Source organism: Entelurus aequoreus, linkage group LG26 (assembly GCF_033978785.1).
Source record: "Entelurus aequoreus isolate RoL-2023_Sb linkage group LG26, RoL_Eaeq_v1.1, whole genome shotgun sequence".
Classification (NCBI taxonomy): Eukaryota; Metazoa; Chordata; class Actinopteri; order Syngnathiformes; family Syngnathidae; genus Entelurus; species Entelurus aequoreus.
The window spans coordinates 22879927-22894153 of NC_084756.1; the positions used below are offsets into that span (position 1 = coordinate 22879927).

General features: G+C 40.3%; 1 protein-coding gene across 1 annotated transcript in view; it reads left to right on the plus strand.

The window, feature by feature from the left end:
- The first annotated feature begins 2874 nt into the window (after window positions 1-2874).
- LOC133643116 (importin-9) overlaps window positions 2875-14227 on the plus strand; it is a 41275-nt gene continuing 29922 nt past the window's right edge. Inside the window, exons 1-3 of the mRNA XM_062037529.1 lie at window positions 2875-3196; window positions 13997-14058; window positions 14138-14224. Coding sequence (XP_061893513.1) covers window positions 3046-3196; window positions 13997-14058; window positions 14138-14224 — 300 coding nt within the window. The 5' untranslated portion in view covers window positions 2875-3045. The remainder of the gene's footprint in view (window positions 3197-13996; window positions 14059-14137; window positions 14225-14227) is intronic.

The window sequence follows — 14227 nt, forward strand, 5'->3', positions numbered from 1 at the left end:
ATATAACATATTGGAGTTGTTTAAAACAGTGGTCCCCAACCACCGGTCCGGGGACCGGTACCGGTCCGTGAAGTATTTGCTACCGGGCCGGAGAGAAACATTAAATATTTTAAAAAGGACTGCATTTTCTACCACTTAACTTTGGCCTGTCCCACTAGACCAGGGGTGTCAAACTTGTTTTCATTGAGGGCCACACCGCAGTCATGGCTGCCAATAGAGGGCCGCTTGTAACAGTAAATAATTAATTAATTTAAATATTTTACTCTTTATTTTTTTAACGTAAAGAGTAAAAAAAAAATCTGTGGATTTGACCACTGTTTTTACAGGAAAAAACTGGCAGCTTAGTTGCCAGACTTTTACTGTAAAATATATGGTGTTATTTTATTTTTTTATTTATTTTACAACATATTACTGTAAATAGAAATACAGTACCGCTGTTTAATTTTATTTTGGCAACTCAGCTGCCAGTTTTTTCCCATAATAAAATGTGATACCGTAAAATCATCAACCGTGGATTTAAAAAAAATAAAAAATTGACTGAATTTTACTGTAAAAAAAAAGAACTTACAGTAAAATGCTGTAAAAAAAAAAAAAAAAAAAAAACCTCCCTAAATTTTACAGTAAAATCTATTGGTCATTTTTATAGTGTACAATTTGATGGATAACTTGCTTCGGAACCATAAGTTAAGCAGATATTTAAGTATTTATTTGGATTTTGACCAACAAAGTTAGATAATATATTTGTTGCAATATTGGACACTATTTTTTTTCCTGTCAAACTAGAAAAAGAACCTAATACCTTTAGTAAGAAAGTAAAGATATTAAAAATAAGGTATTTTATTGACACATATTATTTCCAGGCTTTTGCGGGCCATATAAAACGACGTCTAGAGTTTGACACCTGTGCACTAGACACACCAATGATGTACAAACCTCGTTTCCATATGAGTTGGGAAATAGTGTTAGATGTAAATATAAACGGAATACAATAATTTGCAAATCATTTTCAACCCATATTCAGTTGAATATGCTACAAAGACAACATATTTGATGTTCAAACTGATAAACTTTTTTTTTTGTGCAAACAATCATTAACTTTAGAATTTGATGCCAGCAACACGTGACAAAGAAGTTGGGAAAGGTGGCAATAAATACTGATAAAGTTGAGGAATGCTCATCAAACACTTATTTGGAACATCCCACAGGTGAACAGGCAAATTGGGAACAGGTGGGTGCCATGATTGGGTATAAAGGTAGATTCCATGAAATGCTCAGTCATTCACAAACAAGGATGGGGCGAGGGTCAACGCTTTGTCAACAAATGCTTGAGCAAATTGTTGAACAGTTTAAGAACAACATTTCTCAACCAGCTATTGCAAGGAATTTAGGGATTTCACCATCTACGCTCCGTAATATCATCAAAGGGTTCAGAGAATCTGGAGAAATCACTGCACGTAAGCAGCTAAGCCCGTGACCTTCCATCCCTCAGGCTGTACTGCATCAACAAGCGACATCAGTGTGTAAAGGATATCACCACATGGGCTCAGGAACACTTCAGAAACCCACTGTCAGTAACTACAGTTGGTCGCTACATCTGTAAGTGCAAGTTAAAACTCTCCTATGCAAGGCGAAAACCGTTTATCAACAACACCCAGAAACGCCGTCGGCTTTGCTGGGCCTGAGCTCATCTAAGATGGACTGATGCAAAGTGGAAAAGTGTTCTGTGGTCTGACGAGTCCACATTTCAAATTGTTTTTGGAAACTGTGGACGTCGTGTCCTACGGACCAAAGAGGAAAAGAACCATCCGGATTGTTATAGGCGCAAAGTTGAAAAGCCAGCATGTGTGATGGTATGGGGGTGTATTAGTGCCCAAGACATGGGTAACTTACACATCTGTGAAGGCACCATTAATGCTGAAAGGTACATACAGGTTTTGGAGCAACATATGTTGCCATCCAAGCAACGTTACCATGGACGCCCCTGCTTATTTCAGCAAGACAATGCCAAGCCACGTGTTACATCAACGTGGCTTCATAGTAAAAGAGTGCGGGTACTAGACTGGCCTGCCTGTAGTCCAGACCTGTCTCCCACTGAAAATGTGTGGCGCCTTATGAAGCCTAAAATAGCACAACGGAGACCCCCGGACTGTTGAACAACTTAAGCTGTACATCAAGCAAGAATGGGAAAAAATTCCACCTGAGAAGCTTCAAAAATGTGTCTCCTCAGTTCCCAAACGTTTACTGAGTGTTGTTAAAAGGAAAGGCCATGTAACACAGTGGTGAACATGCCCTTTCCCAACTACTTTGGCACGTGTTGCAGCCATGAAATTCTAAGTTAATGATTATTTGCAAAAAAAAAATAAAGTTTATGAGTTTGAACATCAAATATCTTGTCTTTGTAGTGCATTCAATTGAATATGGGTTGAAAATGATTTGCAAATCATTGTATTCCGTTTATATTTACATCTAACACAATTTCCCAACTCATATGGAAACGGGGTTTGTAATTCAGCGTTATAGTGAGTATTTTTCACAAGTGGGAAGCCGGTCCCTGAAAATAATGCCTACATTAAACCGGTCCGTGGTGCAAAAAAGGTTGGACCACTGGTTTAAAATTTTAATTTTGCATTATGACACAATTTAATAGGGGGTCTGTAGTTCAATGAAGAATTGTTTAGGATGATCCTTGTTGTCACATTAAAACAATAAAAGCAGCATTAATCGTCATAGATTTAAATACCAAAAACTGTTTAGTAACGTCATAATAAAAGCCGAACTAATACGTAAAAAAGATCAAAAGTTAAATTTGCTAAGCAATTACTAATAGCGTGTGATCTACCCGGCTGTTCGCTTTGCAGTCTATAGGTGGCAGTGTTGCACTGCAACATCCGAGGAAACCATAGAAGAAGACAAAGTCCCCACCTCCGGCGTTTCCATGCATTGGCGGGCTTAGCATTTTTCCGTGGCCGTGTCCTCGCTGCCTCTCCTCGGCTGCCGCGGGTGGACTGACTTCCGAGGACGACGACAACAACAACAAGGGCAGGCATGAGCGCGGTTCGGTCGGGTTCGGTGGCCGGCCCGGTCCAGCAGGGACTTAAAGAGGCTCTGATGGAGACTCTGACGGCCATCCTGTCCCCGGTTCAAGAAGTACGCGCCGCCGCCGAGGAGCAGATTAAAGTGCTGGAAGTGACAGAAGGTGAGCGGCGGCCGGTTGGGACTTGGAGGGCTTGTTAACGGCGGCTGGCTAACACCGGGGGAGGGGGGGATGCTGGCCGGTGCTAACTTGGGAGTTAGCTCGCTGTCTTCAGTAGCTAACATGGCCGCCACAAGTTAACCACGACTAGGCTAGGCTAGCCCCTCCTCAACCCTGTCTGTCGCCCAACTGGACATTATCTGTTGGCTTTAGTAGCTAACATGGCCGCCATAAGTTAACCATGACTAGGCTGAGCTAGCCCCTCCCTCAACCCTGTCTGTCGCTCCACTGGACATTATCTCTTCTTTTCTTCATTCAACTCATCAATGCCTACCAACTAGCAGCAGGTCCCGGCAACTAACTTATGGAACTCATTCCTTTGGAAATGAATGACAATAGCACCGTCGCCATGGGAACCAGTCCGAGTGGGTGACATTGTTATCGCCAGGAAAGATGAGGTCACCTACCTAGGTTCCATTCTAGAGGCCAATCTTTCCTGTGATAAAATGGCAACCAAGGTAATCAAAAAGGTCAACCAACCAACGAGATTTCTCTACAGAATCTCCTCTCTGGTCAACAAAAGCACCATGAAGATTCTAGCAGGAAGTCTCGTTCAACCCTTTTTCGATTACGCTTGCACCTCCTGGTACCCTAGCACCTCCATAACCCTCAAATTTAGACTCCAAACATCCCAGAACAAGCTTTGATTGATTGATTGATTGAGACTTTTATTAGTAGGTTGCACAGTGAAGTACATATTCCGTACAATTGACCACTAAATGGTAACACCCGAATAAGTTTTTCAACTTGTTTAAGTCGGGGTCCACTTAAATTGATTCATGATACAGATATATACTATCATATATACTATCATCATAATACAGTCATCACACAAGATAATCACATTGAATTATTTACAATCAGGGGTTTGGAATATTTACTATACTGTGCAATCTACTAATAAAAGTTTCAATCAATCAATCAAGCTAGTCAGGTTACTTTTAGACCTCCACCCCAGATCCCACCTCACTCCTACCCACTTTTTCAAAGTGGGCTGGCTCAGGGTGGAGGACAGAGTAAAACAACTTGCACTGAGCCTTGTCTATAAAATCCGCTACACCTCCCTGATACCGAAGTACATGTCAAACTACTTCCTTAACGTAAATGACCGCCATAACCACAACACCAGGGGGAGCTCCACTAACCACGTTAAACCCAGATTCCGATCTAACAAAGGTCTTAACTCATTCTCCTTCTATGCCACATCAATATGGAATGCACTCCCAACAGGTGTAAAAGAAAGTGCATCTCTATCCTCCTTCAAAACCGCACTAAAAGAACACCTCCAGGCAACTTTAACCCTTGACTAACACCCTCCCCCTTCCACATCCCACCTCCCCGGATTGTAAATAATCAAATGTATATACTTGTTCTTATGCTTTCTGAACTCACTATGCTCACTGCTCGCTGTACATATCCTACCAAGTCAGTCCTACACTGTTTCAATGTCCATTTCTCTGATTGTGCAATTGTTGATGACTGAAGTGCTGATATTAACCCCACCCCCCTCCACATCCCACCCCCCGGATTGTAAATAATGTAAATAATTCAATGTATATACTCTGATGATTATCTTGTGTGATGACTGTATTATGCTGATAGTATATATTTGTACCATGAATTGATTAACGTGGACCCCGACTTAAACAAGTTGAAAAACTTATTCGGGTGTTACCATTTAGTGGTCAATTGTACGGAATATTTACTATACTGTGCAATCTACTAATAAAAGTTTCAATCAATCTATGTAAGGATGACGGATGATTTTCCCGCGAAAGTGTCTTCCCTCACTTTCGCGGGAAAATCATTTGTCAAAACACTAGTGTGCCGTGAGATATTGTCTGGTGTGCCGTGGGAAATTATGCAACTTCACCTAAGTGGTCCCAAAAAATATTTTTTGCAAATCAATAATTATAATATGCAGATAATCGCATACTTGCCAACCCTCCCGAATTTTCCGGGGGACTCCCGAATTTCAGTGCCTCTCCCGGGACAACCATTCTCCCGAATTTCTCCCGATTTCCAGCCGGACTTAAGGCACGCCCCCTCCAGGTCCGTGCGGACCTGAGTGAGGACAGCCTGTCGTCACGTCCGCTTGGCCAACCAAAAAGTAACCACAGAACACTATACGGTATAGTGTTCTGTGGTTACTTTTTGGTTGGCCAACGGTTTACGTTGTATTGCACACCCTGAAGGCAATTGTGGGAGTCTGTTCTGAAGTATGAAGTAAAGAGACGTAACTTCGTCACCTCGCCTGGTTATTGACTCCAACCCAGAATATTACACTGCCCATACCTATGCTCCTTCAAAGGCTGTGCTACTGGCTGCAAAGCATTGCACTTTCAAATACAACAATGAGTAGAGAGGAGTGTGATGTGTGTAATGTGTAAATAAATGAACACTGAAATTCAAGTATTTATTTTATATATATATATATATATATATATATATATATATATATATATATATATATATATATATATATATATAGCTAGAATTCACTGAAAGTCAAGTATTTTTTAAGTTTATATATATATGTATATAAGAAATTCTTGAATTTCAGTGAATTGTAGCTATAAATATACTCCTACCTGCTGCCACCTACTGATATGGAAGAGAATAACACGGTTACTCTGCCGAGCTGTAGACCAGTGTTTTTCAACCTTTTTTGAGCCAAGGCACAGTTTTTGCGTTGAAAAAATCCGAAGGCACATCACCAGCAGAAATCATAAAAAAACAAAACTCAGTTGACAGTAAAAAGTCGTTGTCGCAGTTGTTGGATATGAATTTAAACCATAACCAAGCATGCATCGCTATAGCTCTTGTCTCAAATTAGGTGTACTGTCACCACCTGTCACATCACGCCATGACTTATTTGGAGTTTTTTATGTTTTCCTGTGTGTAGTGATTTAGTTCTTGTCTTGCGCTCCTATTTTGGTGGCCTTTTTCTCTTTTTTTGGTATTTTCCTGCAGCAGTTTCATGTCTTCCTTTGAGCGATATTACCCGCATCTACTTTGTTTTAGCGATCAAGAATATTTCAGTTGTTTTTATCCTTCTTTGTGTGGACATTGTTATGTCATGTTCGGATGTACATTCGGATGCTGTCTTTGCTCCACAGTAAGTCTTTGCTGTTGTCCAGCATTCTGTTTTTGTTTACTTTGTAGCCAGTTTCGTTCTGCAAAGCCTTCCCTAAGTTTCACTGCTTTTTCTTAGGGGCACTCACCTTTTGTTTATTTTTGGTTTAAGCATTAGACACCTTTTTACCTGCACGCTGCCTCCCGCTGTTTCCGACATCTACAAAGCAATTAGCTACAGGCTGATATGGAAGAGTATTACATGGTTATGCTGCCGAGCTCTTGACAGCACCGACACTCAACAACAACACATAATTTGCAGACTATAATTACTGGTTTGCAAAAAATATTTTTAACCCAAATAGGTGAAATTAGATAATCTCCCACGGCACACCAGACTGTATCTCACGGCACACCAGTGTGCCGCGGCACAGTGGTTGAAAAACACTGCTCTAGACAACACAGACACTCAACAACGGCACATTATTTGCGTTTTATAATTACTGGTTTGCAAAAAATATTTTTAACCCAAATAGCTGAAACTACATAATCTCCCACGGCACACCAGACTGTATCTCACGGCACAGTGATTGAAAAACACTGATCTAACCCGTTTGGTTATTAGCAAGCCAAGCATGGTTTTGCCCTAAAAGATGCTGATTTAAGGCAGCATGTGTCCATTGTCTTGACTGTCATGTAGGTACAGCAGACCCCCATAGGCGGGGCCCCCTCCTGTCAGCACAATCATTGTCTTCACACAGCCTGAAAGAGTTGCATTTTCATCCTCTCACTGTTATACTGCAGTGATGGGAGTATTAATTCCATGGTATCCACACTAACACAAATTTAGTATTGATTTCTACCATGTACAGTGAAACCTCGATTTACAAACGTAACTGGTTATTGAACATTGTATTTCATTTTTTTAATTGGGACAGTGCACATTAATCAACACTTGAATAAACAGCGTAAATGCGCCGGACTTAGCATAAATGCTCATTTTCAGCCGTAGTCCCAAGGCAGGTTTCTAAAATAACAGTGAGACACATCATCATAGGCCTGTTTGCAGGCATCGATGATCAGGGCTCTCCAGTCTTCTCTGTCGTCCGCTCTATGTATGAGTTCTATATCATTGATATTTCCGATAAAATTTCTTAGGCTGTTGATATATGTTGTTCGTTGTCGATCTGGAGCTTTCTTTCCTACTAGTTTTCCTGTTAACATCACTTTTTCTAAGCTGTCTTTTCTAATGATATGTCCGAGGAATTTCAGCTGCCTATTTCGAATCGTTGCAATTAGAGATCTTCTTGTTTTAGCCTTTGCCAATACCTCTTCATTACTTTTCTTTTCAGTCCATGATATGCGGAGTATCTTTCTGAAGAACCACATTTCATTTGCCTGAAAAATTGTTGATTGTTTAAAGTCCAGCATTCACAGCCGTAAAGTAGGACAGACCATACATATGTTTTGTGAACTCTGAGTTTGGTGTTTCAAAATTTGTTGAATTTTGAAATATAAAACTAATTTTGTTGAAGCTGTCATTTGATATGGCAGTCCTTTTGTTTATCTCTTTTTCGCACACACCATCAGATGTTACTGTGACACCCAGGTATTTGAATTGATCTACTTGTTTTATTTTCTTGTTGTTGCATTTGAGGTTACATACGATGTGGTTTCTTGGAAACTGTCATGCTTTCGGTTTTGTTGAGTTTTAAAGCCAGAGACACATAAGACTTTAAAACCACGATGACAGAAATAAGAACCCAATAAATAAGACATCATAAAACAGACAAGACAAGCAGTTGCAATACACAATTACAAGACCATAGACCAGGACAGACAATTCACTCACAGCTTCAAATACGCTGGCCAGAAGCCCACTGGAAGTGTTTAATGGTTTAATGGGTGCATGTCTGATTTATTTTTAGCCAATGTTTAAGTTTTTTTGTGAAAAGTGGATAGTTATCACAGTCTCTGTGTGTGGGCAGCTTATTCCAGGATTGTGTTCCTCTTACAGAAGTGACCATTTGACCGAATTTTGTTCTACGTCTCGGTGTATTGCAATCACTTAGGTCCTAGTTCTCCGTCCTTTACTGTTTCTCCTCTGAATGAATTCACCAAATGATAGGGGTGCAAGCGCATTTAAAACTTTGTAGATGAGACAAGCATTCATAAAGATCTGGTAGCTATCCAGATCAAGAATGTTAAGGTTTTTTACAATAATACAATTGTGGAAGTGCATTGGTTTCTTGTCAATGATTTTAACTGCTTTCCTGAAGAGAGACTTGATGGGTTTTAGTACAGTTTCTGTTGTGTGTGTGTGTGTCCAAGTTGTGAAACAATAATTTATATGTGAGAATATCATGGCATGCATATAGACTTTAGCCGTCTTGGAAGTGAGGATTGAAATTTGACAGATTGTATTTAACGATATTTGTGATTTTTTTTTTTAACATACGCTTTTAATGATAAATTTGTGTCAAAAACCTTCCCAAGATATTAGAATTTTTCTACGATATCAAGGCTCTCTCCATTAACCACTACAGACGGTTGATTGCCCTCTGCTGACTTACGAGAGAAGAATAGACGTACAGTCTTTTTGGTATTGAGGTGTAAACATAAATGAAAGTTTGTGTAGTGAAGCAAACTTCTCCATAAGGCACAAAGTGAATATAAATGATGAGTTCCAGCCTCAACAGAAGTCCGTGTTTTAGTGAAGGTTTGTACACGGTGAACACAATATAAAGTGCTATACAGTACTGTATATCAAACAAGGGGATGATGGATTAACTATCGCTTTATCAACAATACACAACACGCTGTCCTCTGTATGCGCTGCTCTGCCAACTATGGTGATGTCACAAACTATCAGAAATCACAAAAACCTTAACTTTACCATATTGCTACAATAATTAACACCTTAAAACGTGGAGGGAGAACAGGGGGTGTGGTGTCTTGTATGTGCCTTGAAAGACAAGTAGCTCTCTTCTCATTGTGAAATAAGTTCTGCTTTGGCATCTTTTTATGGAAAAGTCTGCTCTCATCACAATTAAAACTTGCTGTGGTACGAAGCATGCTTCGATGATTCTTCTATTCTTGTGAGCGCTATTAATGGACTCCTTGCAAATAGTCTTTTTTGTAACATATTCCAATTACAATATGTCACCAACACAAATAAATAGAAGTAATACCTCACCAGGGTTTTTCCTGGCTCAATTTGAGGCCAATCCTAACCATGCGCCAGAATTTTAAAGCTACAATTTTTTTATTTTGTTTCAATTTACAGTAGTATGCTGTAAAGAACACTGTAAAATGTATTGTCATTTTCATTAATTTGATGGGTAGTTTGCTGTAAAATCATAAGTCAAGCAGATATTTAAGTATTTATTTTTATTTAGACAAAATATGTTTGGAAAGTATGACAATAAATTGTAATATGTGTTGCAATAATGGATACCATTAAAGTTTAAAAGGCATGTCATTTCAAGCAGTACATATATTTTTTCTGTCAAAATGAAAGAAATCCATTACATTTAGTGAGAAAATATTAAGTACTTTATTGACACATATCATTAACAGGTGATTGCGGGCCAGATAAAATGTTGCGGGCAAGATAATTAGTCAGAAAAGGTTGGAAACGAAGCTAACGCTACTAGCTGTGTTCACATACCAGAGACAAAAAGTTCACAGCACAGTCTGGAGTGTTCTATAGGAGTCCAGTGATCCCGCCGTATCATGCTCCGTATGGCAGAAATCCACTTGTTACAGCTGGTCAACGTTATGCACCAAGTAGCGGGAAAAAACACGATTTGATCTGTTACTTCTTCGGTAGTTGCTTCAGGTCTTTGCTGCAACTGCAGTTAAAGTACGTGGCAGCCGCAGAGGGACATCAATCGCTCAATCAACACAGCCGGAGCTTTACGCTGTGTTGAGCCATGTCAATCGTTCTGGCTGGGGGCGGCACAAAATTATCTAGAGGCGGCCGCTACGCAATTTTAAACGCAGTAAAAACCCTGCTCACACATCCAACACAAAACTTTGTGCCTCACTGACAACACAGTGTAATGTCACATTCAATTCAATAAGATGACAAAACATTTTAGCTAGTGTTGATGTTTTTGGGAGCACTGAAAACGTTAGCATATAAGTAACGGATGAGTGACCATCCAACCAAAAAAAGGGCAAGATGTTCTTAACAGATTGTAGCCAAGTTCCCTTCACATGGTTTTACAGATCGCCTGCTGGATGTTTCGTCCTGTCAGTTTCACACTCCCAGTATCAGAGCAGGTGAGTGAAGGAGGGACATATACTGTGTTGTGCTTTCAAATTGAAAGAAAAGCAAAGATTTTTCTACCCCGTCATTTACATTTTGGGAGGGAAACTTGTTTCTGTCTTCTAATATTGTCCACACTGTCGCCATCTAACAGAAGCAATGCAGTCTAAAGCGAGTAGAATGAAGGGAATCGACTGTACTCGTGTTTAGAGACTCTACTTCTGTCACTCCTTGTCTGCAACACACTGACACCACTTGCTTTGTGCTGTTACGAGCTTTCCTTTACTCCAAATCCGCCACTTACATTTTGTAGATCGCTGTCCGGGGGTATACCTTGTACCGGGCCGCACTAGAAATGTAAAAAAAAAGATTAAAACATTTTTTTTCACATTTTTTTTATTAAATCAACATAAAAAACACAAGATACACTTACAATTAGTGCACCAACCCAAAAAACCTCCCTCCCCCATTTACACTCATTCACACAAAAGGGTGGTTTCTTTCTGTTATTAATATTTCTGGTTCCTACATTATATATCAATATAGATCAATACAGTCTGCAGGGACAAAATTAAAATACCATACCACCAATCTCTAAAAAATGAAGGTGTGGCAGCTAATATTTTGCCGTGGTGGCTGGCCACATTAAGGGGTAACCCTGTAAAAATAATGTTTCAGTTTGGCATGGTGATGGAGTTAAGTGCTCATACACAAAGGCCTATGGCAGAGCACGGGCGGGCTCTACAAGGCTGTCCGCCGTTTTGAAAGTGCTTGATTTGATATGCAGCAGAGCCTACTTTTTAAATGTTAATATTGCCGACAATCACCCTTATTTAATCCTGGCAGCCAACATTGTGATCTTGATTAAAATTTGATTAATTGTGCAGCCTTAACAGCTGTCATTCCATTCCCACTATACTGACATAAGAACATTGATAAAACATCACACACACTTAGGAGAAGACATTAAAGCTTCAAATATATGTGTTAGAAAACTCACTTTAGAAATAGATTCTGTACTGAGCAAGCGGCGATAATTACAAGAGAAAAAACACTTTCAAATTGAAAGGTTTCAAAATAAGTCAATGCACAAACCGTTTGGACCAAACCGCCCTGTTATACACTGGCATAGCTGTTCCACCTGGATGGATGTGTGTGGTATCCAGTACCATACTTACTAATAGAGATGTGCGGTAATGGCTTTTTTGCCGATATTCCGATATTGTCCAACACTTAATTACCGATACCGATATATACAGTCGTGGAATTAACACATTATTATGCCTAATTTTGTTGTGATGCCCCGCTGGATGCATTAAACCAGTGTTTTTCAACCACTGTGCCGTGAGATATTGTCTGGTGTGCCGTGGGAAATTTTGCAACTTCACCTAATTGGTCCAAAAAATCCATCCATCCATCCATTTTCTACCGCTTGTCCCTTTTTAGGGTAGCGGGGGATGCTGGAGCCTATCTCAGCTGCATTCGGGCGGAAGGCGGTGTACACCCTGGACAAGTCGCCACCTCATCGCAGGGCCAAATATTTTTTGCAAATCAATAATTATAATAATGTGCCGTTGTCTAGTGCAGTGTTTTTCAACCTTTTTTGGTATGTAAAAGGTCCCATCCATCCATTTTCTACCGCTTGTCCCTTTTGGGGTATGTATCGCTTAAACCAAAAATGAACAAAAGGTAAATACCGCTAGGAAAAGGCACTGAAGCATGGCTATGCAAAACAAAAGTAAAACTGAACTGGCTACAAAGTAAACAAAAACAGAATGCTGGACGACAGCAAAAACTTACAGCGTGTGGAGCAGGGAGACGGCATCCACAAAGTACGTCCGTACATGACACGACAATCAACAGTGTCCCCACAAAGAAGGATAGCGTACGCACAACTTAAATAGTCTTGATTGTGAAAACAAAGCAGGTGCTGGCAATAGCACTCAAAGGAAGGCAAACGGGAAGGGTCACCAAATTAACAGCGCAAGACAGAAACTAAAGCACTACACATGTAAGGGATGGCTATGCAAAACAAAAGTAAAACTGAACTGGCTACAAAGTAAACAAAAACAGAATGCTGGACGACAGCAAAAACTTACAGCGTGTGGAGCAGGGAGACGGCATCCACAAAGTACGTCCGTACATGACATGACAATCAACAGTGTCCCCACAAAGGATAGTGTACGCACAACTTAAATAGTCTTGATTGCGAAAACAAAGCAGGTGTGGGCAATAGCACTCAAAGGAAGGCAAACGGGAAGGGTCACCAAATTAACAGCGCAAGACAGAAACTAAAGCACTACACATGTAAGGGATGGCTATGCAAAACAAAAGTAAAACTGAACTGGCTACAAAGTAAACAAAAACAGAATGCTGGACGACAGCAAAAACTTACAGCGTGTGGAGCAGGGAGACGGCGTCCACAAAGTACGTCCGTACATGACAATCAACAGTGTCCCCACAAAGGATAGTGTACGCACAACTTAAATAGTCTTGATTGCGAAAACAAAGCAGGTGTGGGCAATAGCACTCAAAGGAAGGCAAACAGGAAGGGTCACCAAATTAACAGCGCAAGACAGAAACTAAAGCACTACACACAGGAAACAACAACAAACTCAAAATAAGGCATGACAACCTGGTGGAGTTTCATTTTTTAACCTTTTCTGCCGGTGGTGTGCCTCCGTTTTTTTTTTAATGAAAAAAATGTGCCTTGGCTCAAAAAAGGTTGAAAAACACTGCATTAAACAATGTAACAAGGTTTTCCAAAATAAGAGAACAACTTCAACTCAAGTTATGGAAAAAAATGCCAACATGGCACTGCCATATTTATTATTGAAGTCACAAAGTGCTTTTTTTTTTTAACATGCCTCAAAACAGCAGCTTGGAATTTTGGTACATGAGGAGGTTGAGGTGGAGGGGGTGTATATTGTAGCGTCCTGGAAGAGTTAGTGCTGCAAGGGGTTCTGGGTATATGTTCTGTTGTGTTACAGTGCGGATGTTCTCCCGAAATGTGTTTGTCATTCTTGTTTGGTGTGGGTTCACAGTGTGGCGCATATTTTTAACAGTGTTAAAGTTGTTTATACGGTCACCCTCAGTGTGACATGTATGGCTGTTGACCAAGTATGCCTTGCATTCACTTGTGTGTGTGATTGGGCCGGCACGCAAAGGCAGTGCCTTCAAGGTTTATTGGCGCTCTGTACTTCTCCCTACGTCCGTGTACACAGCGGCGTTTTAAAAAGTCATACATTTTACTTTTTGAAACCGATACCGATAATTTCCGATATTACATTTTAAAGCATTTATCGGCCGATAATATCGGCAATCTGATATTATCGGACATCTCTACTTACTAATCATTATTTGTTTAATCAATTTTTGTTTTTGTCCCTTCCTAGAATTTGGTGTACACCTGGCGGAACTCACAGTGGACCCTCAAGGGGCGCTCGCAATTCGTCAGGTCAGCTTGAATGACAAATGGCAGGTGTTAAGCACACGTTTACTTCCTACTAAACACAACTTGTCACACTTGTCTGCAGTTGGCATCGGTCATCCTCAAGCAGTATGTTGAAACTCACTGGTGCTCCCAATCAGAGAAGTTCCGGCCTCCCGAAACCTCCGAGCAGGTG